At 36.4% G+C, this 24,403-nt stretch overlaps 1 protein-coding gene across 1 annotated transcript in view; it reads left to right on the forward strand.

Annotated features, from left to right (window-relative positions):
- The window catches only part of HCN1 (hyperpolarization activated cyclic nucleotide gated potassium channel 1), a 194,314-nt gene that overhangs the window by 20,447 nt on the left and 149,464 nt on the right, over positions 1-24,403 (forward strand). Inside the window, exon 2 of the mRNA XM_059873869.1 lies at positions 3,410-3,833. Coding sequence (XP_059729852.1) covers positions 3,410-3,833 — 424 coding nt within the window. The remainder of the gene's footprint in view (positions 1-3,409; positions 3,834-24,403) is intronic.

Consider the following 24,403-nt stretch of genomic DNA (forward strand, 5'->3'; position numbering starts at 1 on the left):
CTGGTAGTAGCTTCCCTGAGTTAGCTTCAGCTGAGCAATAAGCTCCTTGCTGTGGGGCCAAGATCAGTTCTTGCTTCTCATTTTGAGCTTTGGGAAATCTCATTACCCCCAAACTCCTCCTTTTTTTTCCTGATTCTCAAAAATTTTGAGTCATAAGCCTACCTCTTCCTTGCTCTTCACCAACATTTTAAGAATTCCACCTTACATAAATGTGGAACTCTTGAGATTGTAAATTGTAGATTCATAACCATCCTCACTGGGGTAGGGGTGGTAGAAAGAAAAAATTCTAAAAGTAGTTTGAAATAAAGGACTATCTCAGTGAGTCAATGGCAGCTCCTTGCACTGTCTTGTGAGTCTTTACAGCTTCCTCTTTGTTACACGAATAGTAGGATGTTCTGAACCATAGGCGAGGAACTCATTCTATTACTTTCTCTACACAGGTCAAGGAAGGGCAATACAGGCAGTTTCATCTATTTTTTCTCACCTGGAATAAAACATGGCCAAAGGAATAGCGTTTGGAAACGCTATTTTCCTCAAAGAAAATGTCCAAGTCATTTCTAAATGAAAAATAATAAGGGTTTTTCTTACTAACTAATCAGCTTATATTGTATTGTGGGCTAAAATACAAAATTCCTTAGCAGTCAATATTATTTTAGCCCTGATGCTACACTTTTGCTGACATTCAGCATCAGGAACACCAGTGTGTTTTGCATAATCGCGGTACGCGATGATCCTTTAAACCGCGGATTACCGTGGGTTAAAAACACCTGGTCCTGTATTATCTCCTGTGTTGGCTGGGTGGCTTTGGTTAGCCTTTATTGCATAACTGTGCTAGAGATATGTAAAGGTCAATCTGAAAGTAGCAATGCTTGGCTTAGGAGTAAGCCACAGATACAAGGACAACTCTCATAATTATTTCCTATTTGTTTTCCACTAGTTTTAAGGATTCCTCAAAATGTTCATTCTCCCAGAGCACTTTTGTAAAGTACTTTGGTTGATAACATTTTAAAAAGTGTTTGTGGTAATTTTACTTGTAGACCACAGTGGCAGTGATGTATTGAATTCACTGGTTCCTTGTGGTAATTCCAGATTACTGAAAAGGAATTCCAGATTGCTGAAAAGAAATCTAGAACGGTGAAAAGTATTACAGGAATTAAAAAAGACAGGAGAAATTGGGAAATTTTTGCCTGATATGGTAAATACTATCATATGGTGAACAAAAATACATACAGCCTGAATAAAACTGAACAGTTTTAGCAGTTAGTGTTCACATTTATTGCAAGACTGAAAATGTGTAAGACACAAATCACATTGTGGTACACAGGAATTAATTTTTATAGCCTGTTTCATAGAGTTTCTGAGCACCACTTAGAGGTACATGCCAACTTCTCTCTTCTCTCAAATGATAGTTAAATCTAATCTCTCCTGGTGTCTCTTGGAATAAATAATTTTGAAACTGGGAATTCTCATGCTGTTCTCAATCCTATGCTGCTTTTCCTTTAGTGTGTTTTACAGTTACAGATAATAAGTGATATTCTCTGATGAGCACTCTGTAAACTTAGGAGTATTCGCTTCCAGACTAGACATGAAAAAAAAGGAAATTTATAAAAGCTAGATCTTTGTGATTATTCAGCCTAGAGAAAGAAAGGTTTTGGTGTGACATAAATGTGTCCTTTTAGTACCTGAAGGGAGTCTACAAGAAAGATGGGTAGAGACTGCTTTCCAGGGCATGTAGTGACAGGACAAGGTGGAATGGCTTCAGACTGAAAGAGGTTTAGATTAGATATTAAAAAAAGATTTTTATTGTGAAGTTGGTGAGGCTCTTGCGCAGTTTGCCCAGAGAAGCTGTGTGGCTGCCTCATCTCTGGAAGTGGGCATCCACAGGCTGGGTGGAGCTCTGAGGAGCCTGGTGGAAGATGCCCCTGCCTGTGGCACAGGTGTTGGAAGTGGATGATCTTTAATGTCCCTTTCACCCCAAACCAGTCATTGGTTTTATGATAACTTGGTAATACAAGAAGCAATCTCTGAAATCTAAGGTAATCGATATTCTCTGTGGAAGTCTAGCAAAAATAGGCTCATGACTCTGAAATGTTTTGTGGCCTGTTAAACTAATATTTTTGCTGGTTGCCATGAACCTTTACCAGGATGAGGGTGTGTTGCATGTCAGGAGGCTGGTATTAGTGTGATGGAAGTGTCCTGGAAGTCAGTGTTGAGTGTTGTGCTGGTGGTGTGTCCATGGCGTGTCCCCTGCACCAGGCCCCGTTGTGACAGAAGGACAGAGCAGAGGGATAGCTGTGGAGCCCCTGCTGCCTCTAGTCTTCTAGAAACTATGATGAGTCCATGGGTAACTGTTGTTGGTTGGTTTCTGTACCTCTCCAAATCAATTTTAGTTGACCAGATCATGTTCTTGAACAGAGTAAGAGATTATAATATGCTTTGGGTTCAGGCTTTTTTGAGTATCCATTTCAGTTCTTTTACTAGTTAAGAATAGCTTTCTTTGACTATTTAACATTTAGGATTTATCATAGTTGGCTTAAAATCTGGTATATATGGCTGTCCCCTGGAAATCTTCCATCAGGATAGATATTCTATGTAATGGGTGCATTTACTCAGCATTTCCATCACAGATACTAGAGTTATGAGTCCATCCTTCTACCACATTGTATCAAGCATGGTTAGTGTTCTAACAGTGTTAGAGGGGAGCCTTTAGATTCTTCCAGAGAAAAAATGGTGAAATGCAGGATCTCTTTCTATTACTATGCAAATTGCAGCTATTTTTCTAACATTTTTTAGCTGGCTCTGAAAGAATATAGACTGTGAGGTTGTAAAAATGCATGAAAGTTCAACTAAGTGGATGAAGGTTTTTACGTTATCTAATTATTGTTTCTATTTTTTGCTTCAGTGCTTTTTTCCTTGTCCTGTAATTTTATTCCAGCACTGTAATGGTATCAGTACATTTTAAAAGGGATACTGACATTTAATATATCTATTAAGTATTTGGCTTTCCATTTGGACAGAAATTTTAGGAAAACTGTTGCATTGATAAAGCACTTCTTGTTGGCACAAGAGATTGTTTTTGTCTATTTAAAAGCTCAGAGAGGTTTTGACAGGAGTCTGGATAAGTCTGCTCAGTGCCACACGTGCCCACCTTTCAGTGTGTGATATACCATGGACTGATAAGCCATAGTGCTGCCTTTATTCTACATGCATATTTTTGAGAACGAAGGCACATAATGAAGTGTGTTAATTACAGTGTCTTTACTGACTGTGACTATGCTGAATGAGATAAAGCAACAATAATTTATTTAGTAATAACAAAATCTGGGGGTGAAGTTGGTGGCATGGTGGAGGCCATTTTGTAATATTTTACCACATTACATCAACAATTCTCTTTCTTCTCTTTTCCTAGGTTTTACTGGGACTTAATCATGCTCATAATGATGGTTGGAAACCTTGTCATTATACCAGTCGGAATCACATTCTTCACAGAACAAACAACAACACCATGGATTATTTTCAATGTGGCATCAGACACTGTTTTTCTATTGGACTTGATAATGAATTTTAGAACTGGGACTGTAAATGAAGACAGCTCTGAAATAATACTGGACCCTAAAATCATTAAGATGAATTACTTAAAAAGCTGGTTTGTGGTTGACTTCATCTCATCAATACCAGTGGATTATATCTTTCTCATTGTAGAAAAAGGAATGGATTCAGAGGTTTACAAGACAGCAAGAGCGCTTCGTATTGTGAGATTTACAAAAATCCTCAGCCTGTTACGTTTATTGCGCCTTTCAAGACTGATTAGATACATACACCAGTGGGAAGAGGTAAGATTTACATGGTTATAATATCATATCACTAAGATCTTACTGCTACCCAGCACTAGTCAGTCTCTGTGAAGAGCTGCACCAGAGCAGTAATGTCACACAGCTTTTCCTCACTCCCTGGTGTAATTACAAGCACATGCTAGTGGCAAGGCCTTATTGGACAAAACCAGCACAGGGTAACCATCTTCTCTCTGCTAATGGCAGAGACCAAAATGTGTTTGGCGTTGGTAAAATTCGCATGGATGGACTCCTTATGATGTTACAAAATATCCAAAATATCAGAATTAAGGCACTAGAAAAGAATATTAGAAATTTTGACGAGCACCTAAACCCTGCACTAGAGTTTGATGACTAGCACTTAAATTTATTAATACTCTTGTAGTCACAGAGAACTTAAACTTGTTTTTATTTTTCTATTTTAGAAGAAATTAAACCGTGTACATTGTTTGAAGGCTGTCTGTAGGCTGAATATCATCAATACCAGCCTTCTTTATGAAAAATGGGCTGTTCTAATTTTGAGTCACTGCCTTCTAAACTGTCAACTCCATTGTTTCCAGGCACGATGTTATGCTGCCTTTCAATTTGGCATAGTGACTTTTCCAGGAAATTATGGCATTCCCCACTTTGGCATACTCATAGCTAGGAAATGTTCAGTGCATTGGCACATACCACCATTTTGTTTCTTGCCTGTCCTCATTTCTGTAATTGTGAATATCATCATGTGCTTTAAACAGAAGTGCTAACGCCATAGGAAAAATAACTGCTGTTTTCTAAACCTTTCTTGCAGTAAGCATAAGGAGAATTATTTTGTAGAGCATTATCATCAAAGTAGTATTAAAATTGATTTCCATAAATTTATCTACCTATTTGATAAACATTTATTTAATAAATGAATATTGAAGGATGATTTGGTACTATTTTTGGTGCTTTTTTTGATGGTTATCTCTAGTATAATATGAACTTTATGGTTTAAGAGGAACCTAAAAGCAAAGCCATTTCAAATAAAGTCAGATTATAATTTAAAATGGCATGATGCTGGATGATGCTAAATATCAAAAGTCTAAAAAATTTATAGGGGTCTCTTAAAAAGCCCCTGAAATAGGTCATTATTTTTTATTACTCTGTTTGGTAAAGCTACTTATTTTTGCCTCTCTGTAAAGCACTGAAAAGATATTTTTGCACAGAAATAGAGCACTGTAGTTTGTGTACTCAATTCAACTAATGCAAATGATTAGGCATATTTTGCAATTCTACCATAAAGCTGTGCTTTTGTCTCCTCTGTGCTTCACAGAGAGACAACCTTCTGAAATGAATTCAATGACATTATTTTCTGGCAGCTTGGGTTAGTTGCTTGCCACTGTAAAGGCTTGCTAGGCAGAGAAATAAATTCCTTTTCCCCCTCCCTTTCTGTCAGTTGTCAATCAGAAATCAGGTAATCTAAATAAAAATCGCTGAATTGGCCACTAAGTGGGACTAAAAGTGACCAGAGTACATGGTCCAAATCAGCAGTAGCTGATGTTTGGTCCGTTTAGCTAATGGCTGCTTGATTGCAACTTCACCTTTAATTCCACTAGTAAAATTTGTGAAACAGGTTCACAGGAAGGTAAAAGAGGATCTAAAGGTAGAGGGATTTTTTTTCTTTTTTGGTGGTTATTTCGAGCCTGTAATAAAGCAGCAAAAAGTTCATCGGCTCATTTTGAAAAAAAATTATCGCGTGCAAGAACAGAGAGAAATGTATAGCCTGAATCAGGCTGTGATAAATCCCAAAACGAAATGTGAGAAAGGCCACAAAAAAAAAAAGGTAGGTTTTGTTTGTTTGTTTCTTTGTTTTTATTTTTGTTTAGCATTTTACAGGGTGCAGAAATGCAGAAGGTCATGGATTTTCATATATGGCTTCCTGGAAAATGTGTGTTACAATATCTTCATGTTTTAAAACAAGCAGACAAAACAACCGGCTAGGGATGACATTTGCTGAATTACTGGGAAACAATAGCTGGATCATCCCATGGGGTAGTCAGCGAGACTGCTGCTGGTTTTAATGTTCTCTGTATGTGTGTCTTTGCACATGGACAACAAGGAGCAACTGTTAACTAATTTTTATGGCACAAAACTGGAGCCTGTTTGTGTGTGGTTAAAAGGATTTAATAGTTCTTGCGTATGAACTAACACATTGGTTTTAAATGTGGTGCTGATAAATCTGAAATATATGTATTTGGTTCCAGAATAATAAGTATTATGTCAAAAATATTGAGAGGACAGCCAGCAAACTCAATCTTCATGACGTGCCGAGAGAATACTCGGATAACTGTTACTCATGGATAACTGATGTATGAACAACCCAAGTTGTATGATAAGGCAGTTATCCCTGTATTTCTACATCCTCAAATAAAAAAGGCAGGCTGACATTGTTTGAACTTTTCTTCACATATCTGAAGAGCTTTTCTTCATATCACATATGTGGAATTCAGGTGGTTGGTATCCTGAACCTTAAGATGAGCAAAAATTTAAAAGATGCTTACTTGACACTGGTGAAACATGGTTCCTTTTCTTTATTTATTTCCACATCATTTAAGTCAATTAAATTAAGATCAAGCTGCCAGCAGCCACCTAAAGTAATATTGATGTAAATAATGTTTGCATTGCAGAATCTTTCTCCTCATTAAGTGTTATGGAACAGCTATAGCCTGTGGTGGAATATATATGAAAACTGATTGATGTATTCATATCAGTCTGATGTTAATTACTTATCCAAATGAATGGCTCAGTGGAAATGGGAAGAAACACTTCAAGAAAGGGACAGGAGATGTGTGGGCAGGAAATAATTTACTGAATATGTAAATTCACACTTCCCTGAAATTGCTTTTTAGCTACAAATTCTAATATTACAGTCCTTTAGACTCAGATATTGACAATAGATCAGATATTTACTTAAAATAAATTGTATGCAAGAAAAAAATCTATATTTAAATTGGTGATTACAGAAATTGTAATTTTGCAGTAATTTCTGACAGGGGGCTTGTTTTGGATTTTTTTTTAAATTCACATTCCTAAAAGTACTGAACAGGAGGTCCTGGACCTAATTCTTATTTCCTTTAAGTTTTATGAGACTACCTAAACTTCTGACTTTTTAATGTTTTTTTACATAGGCTTACATGGAACTAGTAGATTATTCTTAGTTAAATATGCTCATAGATCAGTGAGCAATTAAAATAAAATGTACAAACAATTAAAATAGATACATTGTTCCATGCCAAATGATATGCCGCTTTGCTTTACATTTGCCTGTGATACTATTTTACTGGTTCTTTTAAAATAACAATATTTTCCAAAAGCTGCATAAAACCCGGACTTCAACAACTTTGCTTACAGCTATCTAAACACAGACAAGACCTATTAAATCTACAAGTAAGTAGAAGTTCTTCCAAAAATGTGCCCTTTTTTGTACTGGGATGTCTGATTATGTAGAAATAGAACCATTTTTAAAGAGAATCAATGCTTATTGCATCTTATATAATAAAGGTTATATTCTGCAAAAAATCATGTGGCAAAATGTGCAAAAATTGTGAATTGTAGCCATGTCTTTTTTTGGGTTAACTTTTACTGAAATCTGGTTTTCAATTTGCCAGACCTTTTTGTGTTTCATGAACCTACCTAAGTATCAGTGTCAACTCTAGTTGTTGATAAAGCTCTAGTGTTTATGAAACCCACTCCTGGGCACATCACACCGACATACCATATTCCAAATTTGCTGGTTTATTTCTGATAATCACAGTAATGCAGGTTCAGAACAGCACATAAGTAAAAGCTTGCTGGAATGCTAAGACTTACTGAAGTGATCAAAAATTAAGAGTGTGAGAGCTTTGCCAAATCAGGCCCTGCATTAAAGATTTCATCTGTTGCTCCCATGCTACCAGCCCTGATGATCAGAGACCACCACTAGGTGTCCTCTCCTTGTTGTTCTGTTTGTTGCCAACACACATTATGTGTCTCTGTGGTGAACCATTATTATTTCCTAAATAAAATTGTTGTAAAAGAAGACTTACCCAGACAACAGAAGAAAAGTCCTACTTCAGTAGCCTGCTGTTTCTGTGGTAGGTACACAGATGACTTTCTTCCCCTACAAGAGAATCAAGCAACTTTTTCTTTCATCTCAAGCCAGATGAGAATTTAAGGCTTTTTTTTTCTGCTCTTGATCCCTGGCTTTTTGTGTGGTAAGGGATGAGTTAGGTAGGTACTTGGTAGTGTTGGTTGAAAGCAGTTATCTTTTCTGACTGGATTATTAATTTATTTTTATTTTATTTTAACAGGACTCTGTCTACAAGGCATGGGGTTTTCCTATCAATGATGATGTTTTACAGTTTAACTTTTTTTAATTAATAGCCTTGTGGAAATGGAAGGTGACATATATTGCTTTCTCTTTATTCTATTTTAACTCCTGTTGTCCAAGGAAGTATTTTAAAGTACATTTTCTAGGCCCTACATAGTTGTGTCAGTTAGTTAGTAACTGCAAATAAGCACACCAGTACAGGTTGAGTGGCAATTTTGAAGTTGATTAGCTGAAGGTAGGACACTTTTTTACTGCCTTTTAGAGGAACATGAACCAAATACATGGCTCATGGTTGTCTGTCTCTTAAGGAGTGAGGGGAGGATATTTGTTAAGTAACTTGAGGGGAAAGAGGACAAAGGAAAGTCCACCTTCTTTTACTGGCACGAAGTCTGTGAATTCTGCAAGTCTCTGTATTGATGTTTTCTGCCTTCCTACCATCAAGAAGATGAAAGTATGAGGTCGGAAAAAATCCCCAGTTTAGGCATTGCCCTTTTTTTTTCTCTTTTTCTCCTTTTTTTTCCTTTTCATTTTGGAATGTTATGCATGGAAAAAGCCTCATGTATAAATTAGTGAATTGGTGTCCTCCCACATGAAGCCCATGACTCTTGCCACATCCAGGTTTGTTTGAGGGTTCCTCTTTGCTCTGCAGTCTTCCCTATGAGATCATGATGACCAGCTGTGGCATGTGTTGGCCATCTCTATTTAATCTACAGGGGGGAAAAGCCCAAACACGCTGTTTGGTTTAATTTTGAATTGAAAAATCTAGGAGTGCTCCTTGCTCAGCATTGCTGTAGACGAGCTCTCCAGCTTTGTCAGAGCAGAGGGCTGCTCAGCCCTGTTCCACTGAGGGAATGTGTTGTGCTAGCTGTCAGTTCGTTCCTGGGTGAGACTTGCAGTGCTGGTATTCCTCCCTAATTCCATTGGGATGTTGGCTCATGGATGTTCTGTCTCTATGACAGCAGGGTCTTTTATCTGCACAGAGGCAGAATCTGGATTACTAGCCCATTTTTTTCCACTTAAAATTAGAGTGTGAAGGCATTTTCTTTGAGACAGTTGAGGCTATGTCTTGATGATGTAGTTCTGGTTTGCTAAATAGAATTTGCATATGTGGATAGAACTGAGGGTAAATTACATAAATAAGGAGGTAAGATACCTAAATTTTAACATAAAGTGTTATACAATGTAAGTGAATGCATGAATAAAAAATTTTTCATCACTCTCATGAATATATGTAAGCCAGAGTGCTTTAATTTTTTCTTCTTTGACATGTAACCTACAAGGCTATTGTCTGTGTTTTGCTGAACAGAGCATCTAATGCAATCTTTACAGAGCAGGTAGTTTTAAAAATGGGAAATTATGATGGATCTCATTTCATGAAAACCTTTTTGTTTACATGAAATTATGTATATTTTAACATTAGCTGGATAAATTGTGTTCAGTTGTTTTATATTTTGTAAGGAAAAATCTCAAGTTAAATTATTTGTTTGAGAAATGTATGTACCACTGCAGATAAAGCATACATCCATAAACATCTCCAACAAAAACTCAAGGGTTTTTTTTTTTTCCACTCTTTTGAATTTTGTGCAACTATAGGGAAATACAAATAATGGATAGATACAATTAAAAGGCATTATTATCCATGGTGTCCTAATAATAGAATACTAGCTGTTGAAAAAGAACAGCACATTTGTAGAAAAGGCAATTACTGAAATGCAAGCAAGACACTGAGTATGCTGGTTTTTAATTTCCTACTTTATGGTCTAGGCATAATCACTTTCATAGAAAGAATAATCCATTCCCCTAGAGAGTAAATAGGAAGTGTAATGAGTGTAAAGTTTCTTGCTTCATCGTTCTACCCCCTTTTTAAGACTGTGCAAACTGAGCTGCCTTTCTTCTGTGCCTACGCCAGGAGAGTAATTGTGTGGTGGTGATGCTTTCCCTGGGAGATAAACCAGAGAAATGTAGAACATAGCCCCAGATAAATTTCCCTGAACTGGATGATAATGTTTTCTTCTTTATGTAAGTGTTTGCCTGGCTTCTATGGTGATGTTCTTGGGCGACTTGGCTGTAGACCCAAGAAGGTGGGTTCACCCTTGCAGTAACATTTATAGATAATGCCAGTCAATCAGTTTTGAAAATTATCAGAGCAATGTCAGCATGTCTTTGACACTTAAGTATAACACAGTTTTTTAGCAGATTATTTTTTAAAGTCCAACTTATTGTTCACTATTTTTAAGCCATTCTGGCAATAATGCTTTTTTTTTGCACTTGCTAGAGCTTGTCTTTGCTAGAGCTTGCACTTGCTAGAGCTTGCACACACTATCTACGGCTGCAGATTTATTAAAAAAAGCCTTGTTCTTCCGTCTTAAGCATTTAGCCAAAGCAGAAAGCTTACTTAGCTTTATGGGGTAATGGCCTGCTGGATGGACCCCATTTCAGGCAAGGGGGGAGGTCAGGAATGTTCAGTCCTCTTGCAAGACAGAGCTGTTGGCTGCTCCCCACGGTGTCCTGCTCCCTCCCTGGAGCTGAAGAGCTGTCAGAGGGGGTGATGACAGCCAAAGAGCTTTTTGGGCAGCGCATGGTCTGGATCATGGTTCACCCTTCGGACACTGCGATACTGCAGGGTCCTTCCCACACTGAGGGCATGGATTACAAGCTCCCTTGATTCCTGCAGTGGTGGGACAAAAAGGGACATGTGAATGGGATTTTTCAGTTCTTTTCAAATTTATGTTTTAAAAGTCAAAAACTATACAAATTTCACAAGAATGACAATAGTAGTTTTGTTCCTTGCCGGCTAAACACAATTCATTCAGGTATCTCTGCATTTTCAATTTGTAGTAATAGTAACCAGTACAGAATTGCTGTTTAACTTAAATTATTTTGCAACAGTAATTGAACTAGAAGATATTCCCACCTTGTCACTAGTGCCATGTAGAATCCTTTCCTTCTTTGTCTTTTTTTTCATGATACCTATAGAGCTTTGTGAGTAAAGAAGTCAGTTATTCTCTTTATGCAGCTGCTAGGGAAGAAATAGTTAGGGATATTTTATGCTGCCTTAAAAATAATCTGTTTTAAAATAAATTTTTGAAACACACATTTGAAGGGGGATTGCTAGTCCACATGGTAAAATATGGCCAGCTAACAGCTGAAATGGGAGATGTATAACCCACTGTAATAATTCTTAATACAGTATACATTGATACATCTATTAAAGAAAGCCAGATGTCCTTACAGTGCATCATTACTATTTAAAAGCTGAAAAATAACTTATACAGTAAAAAATTAATAGAAAAGTATATGCAGAGGAAGTGGATATGAAAAATTTTACCATTTTCCTAACATTTGCCTGCAAAGGGGCATTTTAATTTTTAAATTAAGTAATCATTTATTAAAGGGTGAAAAGATCATTCATTAGATTTCAATTTAATATAATTCTATGTATATATTCTATTTAATATATTCTACTTTGAGAAGAAAATTGCCAGTTGAAGTGAACAGCTTTTAAAAAAATTAACAAACCCACCACTTAATTCTCTTGGTTCTCTTATGTGCAGAACATAGTGCAGGTGAAATTTTGTGGGATTTCGTAGGAGAGGTCTGATTATCTCAGAAAGGTCTGAGAGATAGAAAATGGAGAAATCTGTAGAGCTTTTGTTGGGCTGTGCTGGTCAGACCATCCATACACTGTTGCTTTTATTTATTTATTCTCCCAGTGAGTCGAGCTCATATGGGCAGTCTATTGAACAAATCAGGACTGAAATGATACAGGATTTACTGCACGTCAGTAGGTGGAGGATCGTGTTCTGATTTTGTTCAAATTTGATAACTTTCTAATACAGTAAAATACCTGTGACATTTCTCTTTTAAGTAGGTTTCTCTTCTTATGGCTCCCATTGATGACAATGGAATGTACTTAAAGAGTTACTTAGGAAGAAGAGTCTGTTTTGAAAGGGTAAAATGGCCTGAATTTAATATTTAGAGAGTAAGATGCAAATGCATAAACCTATTTAGAGAAGTTGAGGAGCTGGGATGGCAGTGTAGAGCCATTTGGCTGTACCATTTGCACGTTATATTAAGTGAGTTATTTCTAACCTGAATCTCATGGAGTTTATTCCAAATAACAAGTATTATCCCACATGTGTATGATTGAAATGTAGTTGTGACCTGGAAAAAAAGGGAGATCACCTAATTCAGAGATTGTTGGAGCTCCTTGCTTCCAAGTAGAATTGAAGGCTGTGGTTGAACTGTTAATCTCTCCTCACTGCACTGCACTGGAAGGATGCTCTGTTTCTCACCATTTTCTCCTTTCTTAACCCAGGCAGGTGTTTTGCTGTGATCTTCCCATGTGTTTAAGTTCATAGCATTTTGCTTGTTACTTTTTTATCTTCTTAAAGCACATATTTTTTCCCCAACCTCTCTTTCAGAACCAATGGGCTTAACTAGACGTCTGCTTAACTTAGTACAGTATCTTTTAGTTGCCCTTCCTTTCTTCCCAGGGAATGTTCCAACTTGTAATGGCAGAAACTGCTGCCATGTGATGTATTTGGTGTCATTTCTGTCTTGGGATTTGTGACAAAATGGTATGCAATACCTGCAATCCTGCTTTGACTCCAAGTGGATTGTCCCAGATGGGCAGCTGTGGGAGTGGAGCCCTGTATATGCATGAGAGGAACCCATCTCTTAAAAAAAATGAAAGTTTCTGATGGCTAATTATGGTATAACTGCTGTAATCTTTGCCAGAACTATGGACCTTGTTCAGTTGAACTGCCTGTAGAACTGAGAATGATGTGACTATCAACCCTCCCCCACCCAAAAAAAACCCCAACAAAACAACCAAAAACCAACCAAACCCCCCCACCAAACAAAAACAAAACAGAGAAAACCCCAAGAAACAACAGAAATCCAGAACATGAGAGAAAAATGGTAGTTCAGACAAATGTGTATACACATATTTCTGTGAATATGTCTTCAAGGTTGAGGGTTCCTAACCTTCACTGCACTTTTCAATAGGAGCACTTCACTCTGTACCTCTGAAAAGAAAATGAATCTATCTACAATTTTTATCTCTCTGGATCAGTTCTTCATGCAACATGTACTCAGTTTACCTTAAGTGACTGCCAATATTCAGAGATTCATGACAAACAGGCAGTCCTTTCTCCCAACTAAAAACTGTAAGTTTCACTGTTGGGTTGATACATCTGTTCATACTGTAAAGATAGTGGCATACAAAATTTATGGCCACAAGTTGAACCTGGAAAGCAAATATTGCTGTGCATAATTTAAAATTAATGTCTTTTCAAGAGTACCTTCCTGCGGGATTTCCAAAGGACATTATTGAAAACCATATAGTAGTTCTCATTGGAATGATCGATTTTTCCCTTAACCAAAGACATGAATTATGTCTTCATCTGCCTCAAAAATAGCTAGGCATCCCACATGAGAATTGTTTCCCAGCTGGGGAAATATAATGTCAGATATGTTTTAAAAAGGAAATGGAAAAAAAAAAAAGCATCTGAAATTAAGTTTCAATAGGCAAGAGGTAACTTCTAGAACTCTGCCTTGTTTTGATTACCTGCCTTCAGAACTTTGCCATGTTTTGATTAAAACTTCTAGCAGAAGTTTTAAAATACTGAACCCAAACAAGTAATTTAATTTCTACTTGCAAGGACTTCCAGATTAATTAAGCAGAACACTGTTTTATCTCCAGCATCAGTTGTTTAAACACTTTTTTCCCTATCACTTAGTCATCTTGCCCAGGGCAAAATCAACCTTTATCACAAAGGTGTTTTTTTCCTTTTTCCTATGTGTCAATTTTGATAATTTAATACACAGATTAGCCCACTTTATATCTCTTTATGTTTCTGATGACAGTTGCATATCACAAATATGTATATTTATCGGTCTTTTAAAATAATTTGTAAAAATCAGTCTTTTTTGGGGCATTTTTGTGGGTGTAGTAAGTTTAAGGCACAAAAAATGAGGGTGTCAGAGGTTTGTATGATTAGAATGAATATCAAGAGTGTAACCTTTTTCATCAAAGTAAATCATTGAAGAGGTATCCTGTTTATCTTATTTTAAAAATAATTACAAAAGAAATTCCAGTAGAACTTCATGTGCTTTCTTCCTTTTAATTTTACTTTCCCATTGTTACTCTTATGGGAGATGTCTATGGATATCTTTACACTTTGTGCAAAGTGAACATGGTTCTAAAAAAACAGCTGAAGACCTAAAGTCTGCGGCTATTTACAATTAAAATTGTAATTTTTAAATTATACATGTCTTTATTGACCTAGTTAGAGCTAAGAATTTAAAATTGTTGTAACATTACATCAGTACATTATTTATTATAGACACAATATTTTTATTTAAGCTCTCAGCCTCAAGTAATGAATTGGTTTCTTTCTCATAGATTTGTACAGACAGTGAAAGAAAAATGGTCAGTTCAATATTTAGTTTGTGAATTCAGCACTGAAATAGGAAAGGAAGCATATATGGTTAAAGTTTTGATTTCATTGTGAATTATTTGAGTACCAAACTCGGTTTCTCTCCTCATTTAAAAAGGTCAACATGAGTCATGTTCATGGTCCCATGGATTCCTTTCCTCTTCCTTTAAACATTTGGGTTTTTTGTTGTTATTTTCTTTGTTGTTTTTTTTTTCCCTGATGTCATAAATACCATAATGGTCTCTAGAAGTAGTGATTATCAGCTCATTTTGAATTAGAAAATTTAGCCAGTGGTGGATTTTCATCTGAGTAGTGCAAAAAAATTCCCCACCAATTAAAAAATAGTAAATTTTTGTTGAGTCATAACAGAGGCATGGCTTGAGATATTTAATTGCAGGGTTATTATACATACTTAAGGAGTCTTTCTTTACTTCATCTTTTTTGATCTCTTGACCTAAGGTTCTTGAAGCAGCAATGCCCTTCTAGCTTTGTGCTCCAGTGCTAAATATACTTAAGAATTTTAATTTTGCATTAACCCTTATGCTTCTTATCCTTTGGGAAGATGAGAAGACAGGGAAAAGAGAAAAATCTGGTAAGAGAGGGCAAACCATCTCATGCCCATTTTTCCTTTATAACTGGTCCTTCTTGTAACCAGCTGCTGTCTAGAAAACCAGTATCAAAATGCTCATCTTTCATACCTTCCGTGACTATCATCTTTTATTTTAAGCTATGTGAAAATTTGCAAGTGATATGACTGGTGGTATCACAGACCTGATCTAATTTCTTCCGCTACTCTGATACCCACTTTGTCACTGGAAACTGAACACTCCATTTGTTTCTCTCCTGACTGTGTTCTTGTCATTGAAAGTACTCAGCAGAATCAATGTGGCGAGAAAGAAACAAGGCTGGTGGCACCTCACCAGTGAAGAAAATATTTCTCTGAATGTTTAAGAGAGAAAGTATGTTTAGTGTAATTTCTACTCAGTCTGTTGAATAGTGCTTTTATTTATTTTTTGTAAATATTTTTGTTTGACTATATTTTTATATTTGTTATTATGGAAACAATGGCAGATGTTTACAGAAATCTTATTTGTGTCTGGGCAGTTTAGGCAGTTTAGTACAGTAAAGGAATTTTGACTGGAAATCACAATGTCTGATATTTTCTGCCATATTTTCTACCATGAGTTTTGATGGCTTTGTAGTCTTCACCTAGCATTTGTTTTGTTTTCAGTTTGTTGTTTTGGTTTGGTTTGGGTTTTTTTTGGTTGTTTTTTTTTTTTTTTTTCCCATTTCCTTAACAGCCGCCATCTTTTAATCTGTGTTTATGTTTTGGGATTCCAGTTTTGACAGGCATCTCCAGGTTTCTGGTAATGTTATTATCATGTAATAATTAAATAATTAGCAATAATTAGTAAAAATGAATACTCTCACTGCTTATGAAGCCTGGTCAATTGCCTTGTTCTAGTTCTTGAGTATTCATGAGTCTTTAGTTGTCTGGACTCCTCTGGGCAGTTTGGGACATTTATAGAAGCAGGTTTCCAGCTACCTAGAGGACATCAGTAGGGTCAGAATCACACAGACCCCATCAGGCAGGAGTAAGCAGCAGCTGAAGTGGGCTGCTATGATCACTACACTTGGGACAGAAGTGTTGCGAGGACAGTATTTGCGCCATTCCCCCTCTCCATTTGCATGTATTTAACATTTGGCATGTGGAGTATTCAGTAGATTAGCAGGGCAGGGAGATGCAATTTTGGGGCCTGACATTTCTCTTTTCACTGAATATTTCAAAATATGATTTAGGAATGCTGATATATAAACCTGTTAAATATTTTTCAGCATTTTCACATTTCATGTGATCTTTTACATGGATTAAGTTTATCCAAGGTATTTTTAAACTGAGCTACAGATGTACTTGAGTGTCCTCCAGCTGAAAAATATGCTCTCAGACATTTGTCCCACAATATCTTTTCAGTCTCACACTTCTTTTATGTTGCTGTCTTGGTAAGACACAGAGCCTGTGCTCTGTGCTCACAGGCAGTGGCTCTGGAGCGTTAGAGCCTGCTGCTGGATTAGTAGCTCTGTGTCCCTCAAGTCTAACTGAAGATGGCAAACATGAGAGGTTTTAGTGACAGTTTTTACTTAGGCTAGTATAAATAAGCATACCAGGAAGACTTATGCTCCAGGTTTTCTCTTACACTTGGAAACGAGAGAAAACTGGTTTTCTAATCTAGACTTGTATTTGCTGAGTCAAATGAGGGGTTTTGCAAGCCGTTCAAGATGAAAGCTACAGGATGTAGAATTTTTCCACTTATGAAGTTTATTCCTTGTTACAAATTTTCCCCTATAGTAGCAGTGCTTTAATTTTTGAAAGGAAACAAACCCAAGGAAGTCCCCTGTATCATCTACAAATGTCTTGAAGAAGATAATCCCTTCCTTCCTTTGTCTGAAGGGCTTCAGGCAGGGTTGGCATGGGACGAAGTTGGCACTGGCACACTGCCCTACCTGACCTGATTTGATTCCTTGTGCCAGACTAAGCACCTAATGGAGCGGGTGGGAGCACTCATACTGATGGAGAGGCAGCAAGGCTGCGTGTGGGTTGTGTGGAATGACTGTTCCATGACATGGAGAAAGGGCAGCCCTGACATTTGCCATTGACTAGCTGTCAGCAGATACGCATTCCCTGTTATGTCTCTTAGCAGCACAGTCTGAAGTGTCCATCTCTTTCCAAAGACTGGGCAGACAGCAGAAACAAACACCCATTAATCACTGGAAAGCAATCACTTCAAAACCAGGACTCTCTTAGGCTTGGCTATTAGAGCTACTCTCAAACTCCTGGCCAGTGATAGCATTGAATTTACTTGTCTACAGTAGAAATAAGGTGTCTAACCTGGAGAGAGTGGAAGGGTGGAGCTCCTTTAGTTGTGCCTTTTATTATTTTGAATTCAGTGATCCCATCTCTGAGTTCAGCTCAGCCAAATTCAGTGAGGTGGCACCAGTGAAAATGTGAGAATTTTCTATTTTACTGGCAGAAGATCTGGAGTCTCCTTAAGACTTGGTTTGGTGATCCATTTCATTCACTTGCAAATGGAAAATTGATAGGTCTGCTGAAAAGATCTTTTAAATGTGGAACAGAAGAATAGATCTGACCTTTTAAAATTTTTATTTTAAAGCTGCTGTTCATTTTAAGTGTAGAAACATGTTCCATGATTGTGCCGGAGCTCTGCAGGAATACTGCTATAATTCAGTTACCTAAAATGGTATTCTCTGACTATTTCTAGAGTAGCAGGGAAAGACTGATTCTAACTCTTCACAATGTTTCCCATTGCAGATCAAGTATTTATACATGAAAAACAGTAATGTATTCTGTGTTATGCTTTTTGGAAGAATTCCCGTAGATTTGTTGAGTACTGGGAGAAGTGTTCAGCTCATAAGTGTTGATGAAAACCACTATGTAGGTAGAACAATATCAATTACAGTAACTCTTAAATGGATAGAGGTATTTCAGAGGCATCAGATGCTTTGACCCATTATTAGAATCTCAATCTTCTACTTACTATGACTGTTTTAGAAAAAAAATATTCAAATGGAAAAAGGGTATTTTTATGAGCTTTTTATCCTTAACTGCTCATTGTGAGGTTTTACTACAATGCATAAAAAGGCCATGTTTCTGTAGCAGCTTGGTGTCTTAATCTTCTTACTGATTGAAAGTGTGATGAGATAAACTATTGGTAGCTGAAAAGATGACAAAAGGTGATCTAACATTGACACAGATCTGCTACACTTATATCTAATCAGTATAAGAAGAAACAGTGAGCCAAAGTGGCTCATGAAAATGGAGCCAGGCATGAAAAGGGCTAGAGCAAAAAAAAATCTGCATACCTTCAGAAAAATGCCTGACATGACATATCTTTTATTTTATACTATTCTTCAAAATGTGTTTCTACCATGAGTTACACCTTCGTAACTCATAGTACTGTCTTTGCTGGCATGTAAATATATTGTACTCTAGCTTTTTGTCATGCTAAGTCCACCAGCCTCAGTAAAGACTGCTATTCTACCTGTTATAAGATAATGTTTCTTTAAAATGTTAAAATTTCAACAACTGAAATTCAGTTCCAAAGCCAGCATTGTGATTTTGCACATCTCCTGTCACATGGAGTGTTTTTGCCTGTTCCATGAACCATCAAACACTTTTAAGGATTTTTTCCCCAAAGTAACATCTATTCCGAGTTCTTAATTTGCCACATTTTTCCCTCATTCCCTGAAGGAGTAGAATATGAATTAACTGTGGAATCCCAAATCTGAGATTTCTCGAATTCATAGACAGATGAAGATTCCTCTTTTGCTTGTTTGCTATGGTGTCCTTGGCATATAAAAATGCAATGTAAGGTGCAAGGTTATATTGTCCTGTCTCAGCTAATTTCTAGACAGCACTTTTTAAATTGGGAACCAGTTGGAATTTGGCATTCTCAGGGTAATACAGATTGGTTTATAACCTTGACGTAGTTGACAGCAATTCAGAATGATATTAAATATATACCAGCACTTACATTTAATTGTTGTCAGTGATTTCCCTGATGCTGTAGCACCAGTCTTAACAAAGTGTTACAAATTCACTTTGTTCTATGCCTTTTTAGGTGTGCCATTGATAAGAGGTTGTGAGACTCAGCAGTTGCCAAAAAGGATCACTAAAATGTTCTTTCTCTTTGTAGTGCAGATTCGCTGTCACAGATCCTGATCCACCAGTATTCACATATCTTTATCCTTTTATCCTGTTTATTTCTGTAAGATCAATGGGGTTACAGCAACCTCTGTACCTACTGGGGTGCAGGTTTTTAAGGACTTGAATAGGCTCTTAGAGACAAGCCCTTTTTGATGCTCTGCTGCCCTTGTTCCCTTGTGCCCACATCAAGCCCAGTGTTAAATGTACCCCACATTGATATTGCTTTGAGACTGATGCAGTTCTTAGGCAAGTAGATTTGTCCCCTGTTGCCTTTGCATGCAGCTGTTAGGGAGCTGCTGTGTACCTCAGATTGTCTTTCTATTTTGTTTCTGTAAGCACTGTCTAATGCCAGCCAAGTCAATATTGTTTCATAAGTCTTAGTTCTGAAGCTCCTTAAAACTGATTTGTCTGATTTTGTTTTTTTTTTTTTCTTTCAGGGTAGGTAGGATGTAGCATGAATTTTTTTATTCATAGATGAGATTTCTTTTATTTGTTAAAGACTTTTAAAAGAAATGCAAGTTTTAATGAAGTTTTGAAATTTTCAGTTTTGCTGGGGAGCATAGTTGCTTTCTATAGTCTTCCTCTCGGAGAATTTTACAAACTTTAAGTTTCAAAGCTGAAACATGGCATACTTTGAAGATAGTTTGAAAGCTAGAATCTGAATAAATCAAACTAAACAGAAGACAGTCTTCAAGTGCTTTTAACAATCTGTATTTCTGGAGTGACGTATCTCCTGCCATGTACTATTTCATAGAGAGCTTTCTTAGAGTTTCAAAAAGTTAAGTTTTGTTGGTCTGAGTAATTTTTCTTTTTTCATAATTTCTCAAATTAATTGACTCTCTGTATTCAATATACAATTATGAGGGAATCTCATTAATAAGTGTATAGGGAGGGAGGGGATGCTGGGAAACTCACAGAGAGTCTGTATGTTGTAAATTTCCTTGGAGATGCTTCATGATTAGAGGTTTTCTTTTCGATTCCATGATTGATATAAACATATCAAAAAAAATTATATCAACTCAACAATAGTTACAAGGCCAGCAAAGTTCAGTTCTTGGAAGAACTTACTTAAATTAGTAATATTTTTTTGTCTGTTGTGAATTTTTTGTTCCATGTATGTCGCTTGCTTAGGCTTGTATGTTATTGTGTCCCCACATTTATTTTCTTTGGGAGAAGGTGGTAGTGAGGCAACCAATGAAGGGAAAATTCCACTGTTAGATGATTCAGTATGCCTTATCCATTAGTAGGGATTTTCTTTTCTGGTTCGGCTATTTTTATGCACTGTAGATAATTCCAGTAACAGCAGTAGCAATGTCTGACCTTGTGTTATAACACACCCAAGTGGCATGCCAATCTTGCCTTCATTTTGGCAGTGATAAATTAAGGCTCTAGGATAATTAGAGCTGGCATTTTCTGCAAATTGTGAGTTTTCGCAGCCAATGCCAATTCATGTTGCCAAAAATAATAATAATAATTTAAAAAAAATGAATGAATGATGCTACCAATGACAGCCCTTTAGTGTGGAAAAAATGCAGATCTGAATATTTTTCATCGATGTGAGGGGGAAAAGGGAAAGAGAGAGAGAGAGATGCCAAAAAGAATAATGTTCTGTTAATGAGATAACTCATCTTGAGCACAGAAAAATCAGATAAAGTCCCTGCCTGGATACACTGCTATACCCCCTACTGAGTGGTCCAAATTATCAGATGACTACGTACTCCCTATTTGATCTATTGAAGTGGTTCAATTTTGTTCTTAGGAAATAATTCATCTATTTCTTATCTCAGATAAGTGGTCTGGCCTCGAGGCTCCACAGGAGAAATGCCTCCATATTTGTTTTTTAATACTTTGCAGAAATGTCTTGGACCTGTTAACAGTGCACATAGAAATGTCTGTGTTTTGTTTGAAGCTGTAGAGGCTTTTGGGATGGGGACAACTTTCTGGCTCATTCCTAAAGATGGGCAGATGGTATGTCTACATATAAATTTTTCCAAAATTTCAGTATCAAATTGAAACTAATATGTTTATTAACTCTTCTGCCTTTTTTTTTTCCTTTTTAATCTTATAGACATTGAAAATTAACTTTTCTCTATTTGCCTTCCTAAGCCTTGACAGTTGTCACATTACTCTAAGGTGTTTATAGCCACCGGTGACAGAATTGCTTTTAAAATGTCAGTGCTGGCAGCTCATGGAAAAGTTATTATTAGCAGTTGCTCTTTGCTGAGAAAATGGTCAATGCCAATACACTGTAATAATTCTATTTCTGTCTATTATTACTCAACCCTGTAAAGAGCTCATGATTTTTGATATGTGTTGCATGGAATGTTTGATTATCCCACATTCCTCATCCCATATAAAAGGCAATGTTATTTTGTTAGTTCAAAGCTAATTTTTGTCATTTATAAGCTCAAAGGTGAATTTGTTAGTTTGGAAAAATAAATTAGTGAAATCTATTTATGTATCCACATGTAAAAAACATGCATGTGTGTTAGATTCAGAGTGCAATTTAATAATGAGGAATGATGATATAGGAAGAAGTTATTTATGACATTTTATAGTGATTGTTTCCTTAATGCAGATTTATGATTATTTATTATTTCAGTACACTCTAGATGAAGGTTTTGGGGTTTTTTAATCATTTAGAGAATGATGACAAAGATATCTCCGTGAAGGAAGGACCACAATTCAGGATGCAACTTAAAGAGAAAGCAGCTAGGGTTGTGTGGCAGTCTCTTGAGCATTTCTGTTTTGTGAATGATTTTGTGATTTTTAAATCTCTATTTGCTTCAGTAAAGAACAAAATACAATAACGTCAAGTTTTTAAAAAGGAAGAATCAAAAATAATATTATTCAATTAAGACAGACTATTTTAGTGTGACAAAATCAAAATATTTGATTTCACCTTTACTTTTCATTTTTTATATTTTATATTTCTCATTTTATATATACAGTTGTTACAATTTTAATTTTAATTGAGAGATGGGATATTTCAATATTGTCAAATCCTTAACTTCTTCCTTGCTCTGCCTTCTCCAAAAAATGTTGGAAGAAGTGGTATTCTTTCATTTCGAAAGAAATATATTTCCCAATCTGAAATATCTTTTTTTATATGAGATATACTACTGAGTTACATAAAATCATAGCAGATTTTTGTGCAGACTAAGAGTGACGACCGTGCATTTTCTGAAATAGAATGACTCATTTTCAGGAACAGATAAAGCCATTACACTGCCTGGAACACTCTTGATGCTGTCTGGCTTTTACTTTTCAATTACAGCATACATTATTTAGCAGTTTTTCTCTTCTTAAGGTCTTCATACCTCCTCTGCTTTTTCAAGTCTAAAAAGCTATCATATAAAAATTATCATGCAGATAATATTTGGGCATAACTTGTGATACGTAATATTTATGCTTTTAATTTTGCCAATTTTTTTTTCAAAAGTGGATTCAAAGTCATTCTAAATGCTGTGCCCCCAAGTGTATTTGCCTTGAGCCAGATGTGGTTGGGTAGACAATATAAAACACAGAGGCCAGAGAAGTGTAGGGTTTTGCTATTCAGCATGGTGTGTACCATGGTGACTTATATGTTCTGTGGGACAGTCTGGAACAGGGGTCTTCCTCCATCATCACGGAGTATCTAATTTCCTAAACAATTATATAGAAGCTAGTGATATTGTTGTCAAAGCTAGTACCACTAATAGTCACTTCTTAAGTCATGGTGTGATTTTTTTTGGGGGTTGTCCTGTGCAGAGCCAGGAGTTGGAATTGATGGTCATTTCCAGCTTATGGTATTCTATGATCTGTGATTCTAAATCTGTGAGATGTTGATTCCTGGTGGTTTGCATTAGGCTGCTTTGAGAAGACCTACCACAGTAGTTTTCAGAGAATAAGGAGAAGAAGTAGATAGCATTTTTAAAAAATACTGTTTCAAGTAGAAAATCAGAATAAAACTGTATGGGGTGTCACCAAACCTTACATAACTTTATGTTTTATTCTCACTTGCAAAGAACCTAAGGAGAAAGGCAGTGGCTTTAATAGGACTTCAGCCTTTATAAATTAATCCTGCAGTTTAGACTTCATATGATCTTCATAACCATACTGAATTTTATTTCACGTGAAGTGGCAATATCACTTCCACTAGGGGATGATAGGATGATTGTGTGGTATTTCTGGAGCATGTTGGAGCATGCTCTCTGCTCAGTTTTTAGTTTTGACTTGATGGCAAGTTACACTGAAAATGACATAAAGTTGAAAAACTAAATAGAGTAATTTAGTTAAGGCTAAATGATGTTTTTACTAACACACCATGCTTCAAATTCAGTCGATTTCTACTTTCTTGTGTTTTGCTTGACATTGGCCATCATCATCTTGGTATTCTTTTACTTTGTCCTTTAGATTGCACTTGAGTACACTTTGTTTGCATGGAGGTCACACTATTGTGTAGGTGAAGTCTGGTATTACAGGAACTAAACGGGAAAGAAAAAAAAAAAAACTTTAGGAAATGAGAAGTGCTCCACACATAAATAATCAGAGGTATTCCACAAGATCCAGGTCAGGTAAATGCTGTAGGTGTAGGTAATCCTACCTTCAGACAGTCTGATCTCTTGGAATGCTTCCAGACCATGCTTCCAGGGACATGCTGAGAATTGTGTCCTCAACCTGAGTTTTCCTTTCATCTCTTTAACTCTCTTTGCTTGTTTGCTTTTAATGCAAGGTTGGTTTTGAGTCTCCATGCTCTTACTGTTTTAGAATAAGACTTTTAGTAGTTTTATACAATTCTGGTGTTTCCTTCTATTTTCTTCTGTCCTCTCTACTGCCTCATTCATTTTCACTGTGATGTCCATTGCACCGGAATATAGGAGCTACTGCTGGCTCATTCCTTTTACCATGGCTGGCTGCCTTTTTACCATGAGGCTGTGGGTAGAAGTATGTGATCTTTTCCTTAAAACTGCTAAGAGTCAGTGAGAGAGGGTAAGCCTATTTGACTGTGTCTAGAAAGAATTTTTGTAAAATGCAACAGTTTGTTACTGGTTGTAAGATTTTTTTTTTAAGTTTTATCTTCATTTTACTTTTAGAT

The sequence above is a fragment of the Haemorhous mexicanus genome, chromosome Z (assembly GCF_027477595.1).
Source record: "Haemorhous mexicanus isolate bHaeMex1 chromosome Z, bHaeMex1.pri, whole genome shotgun sequence".
In the NCBI taxonomy this organism is placed as follows: Eukaryota; Metazoa; Chordata; class Aves; order Passeriformes; family Fringillidae; genus Haemorhous; species Haemorhous mexicanus.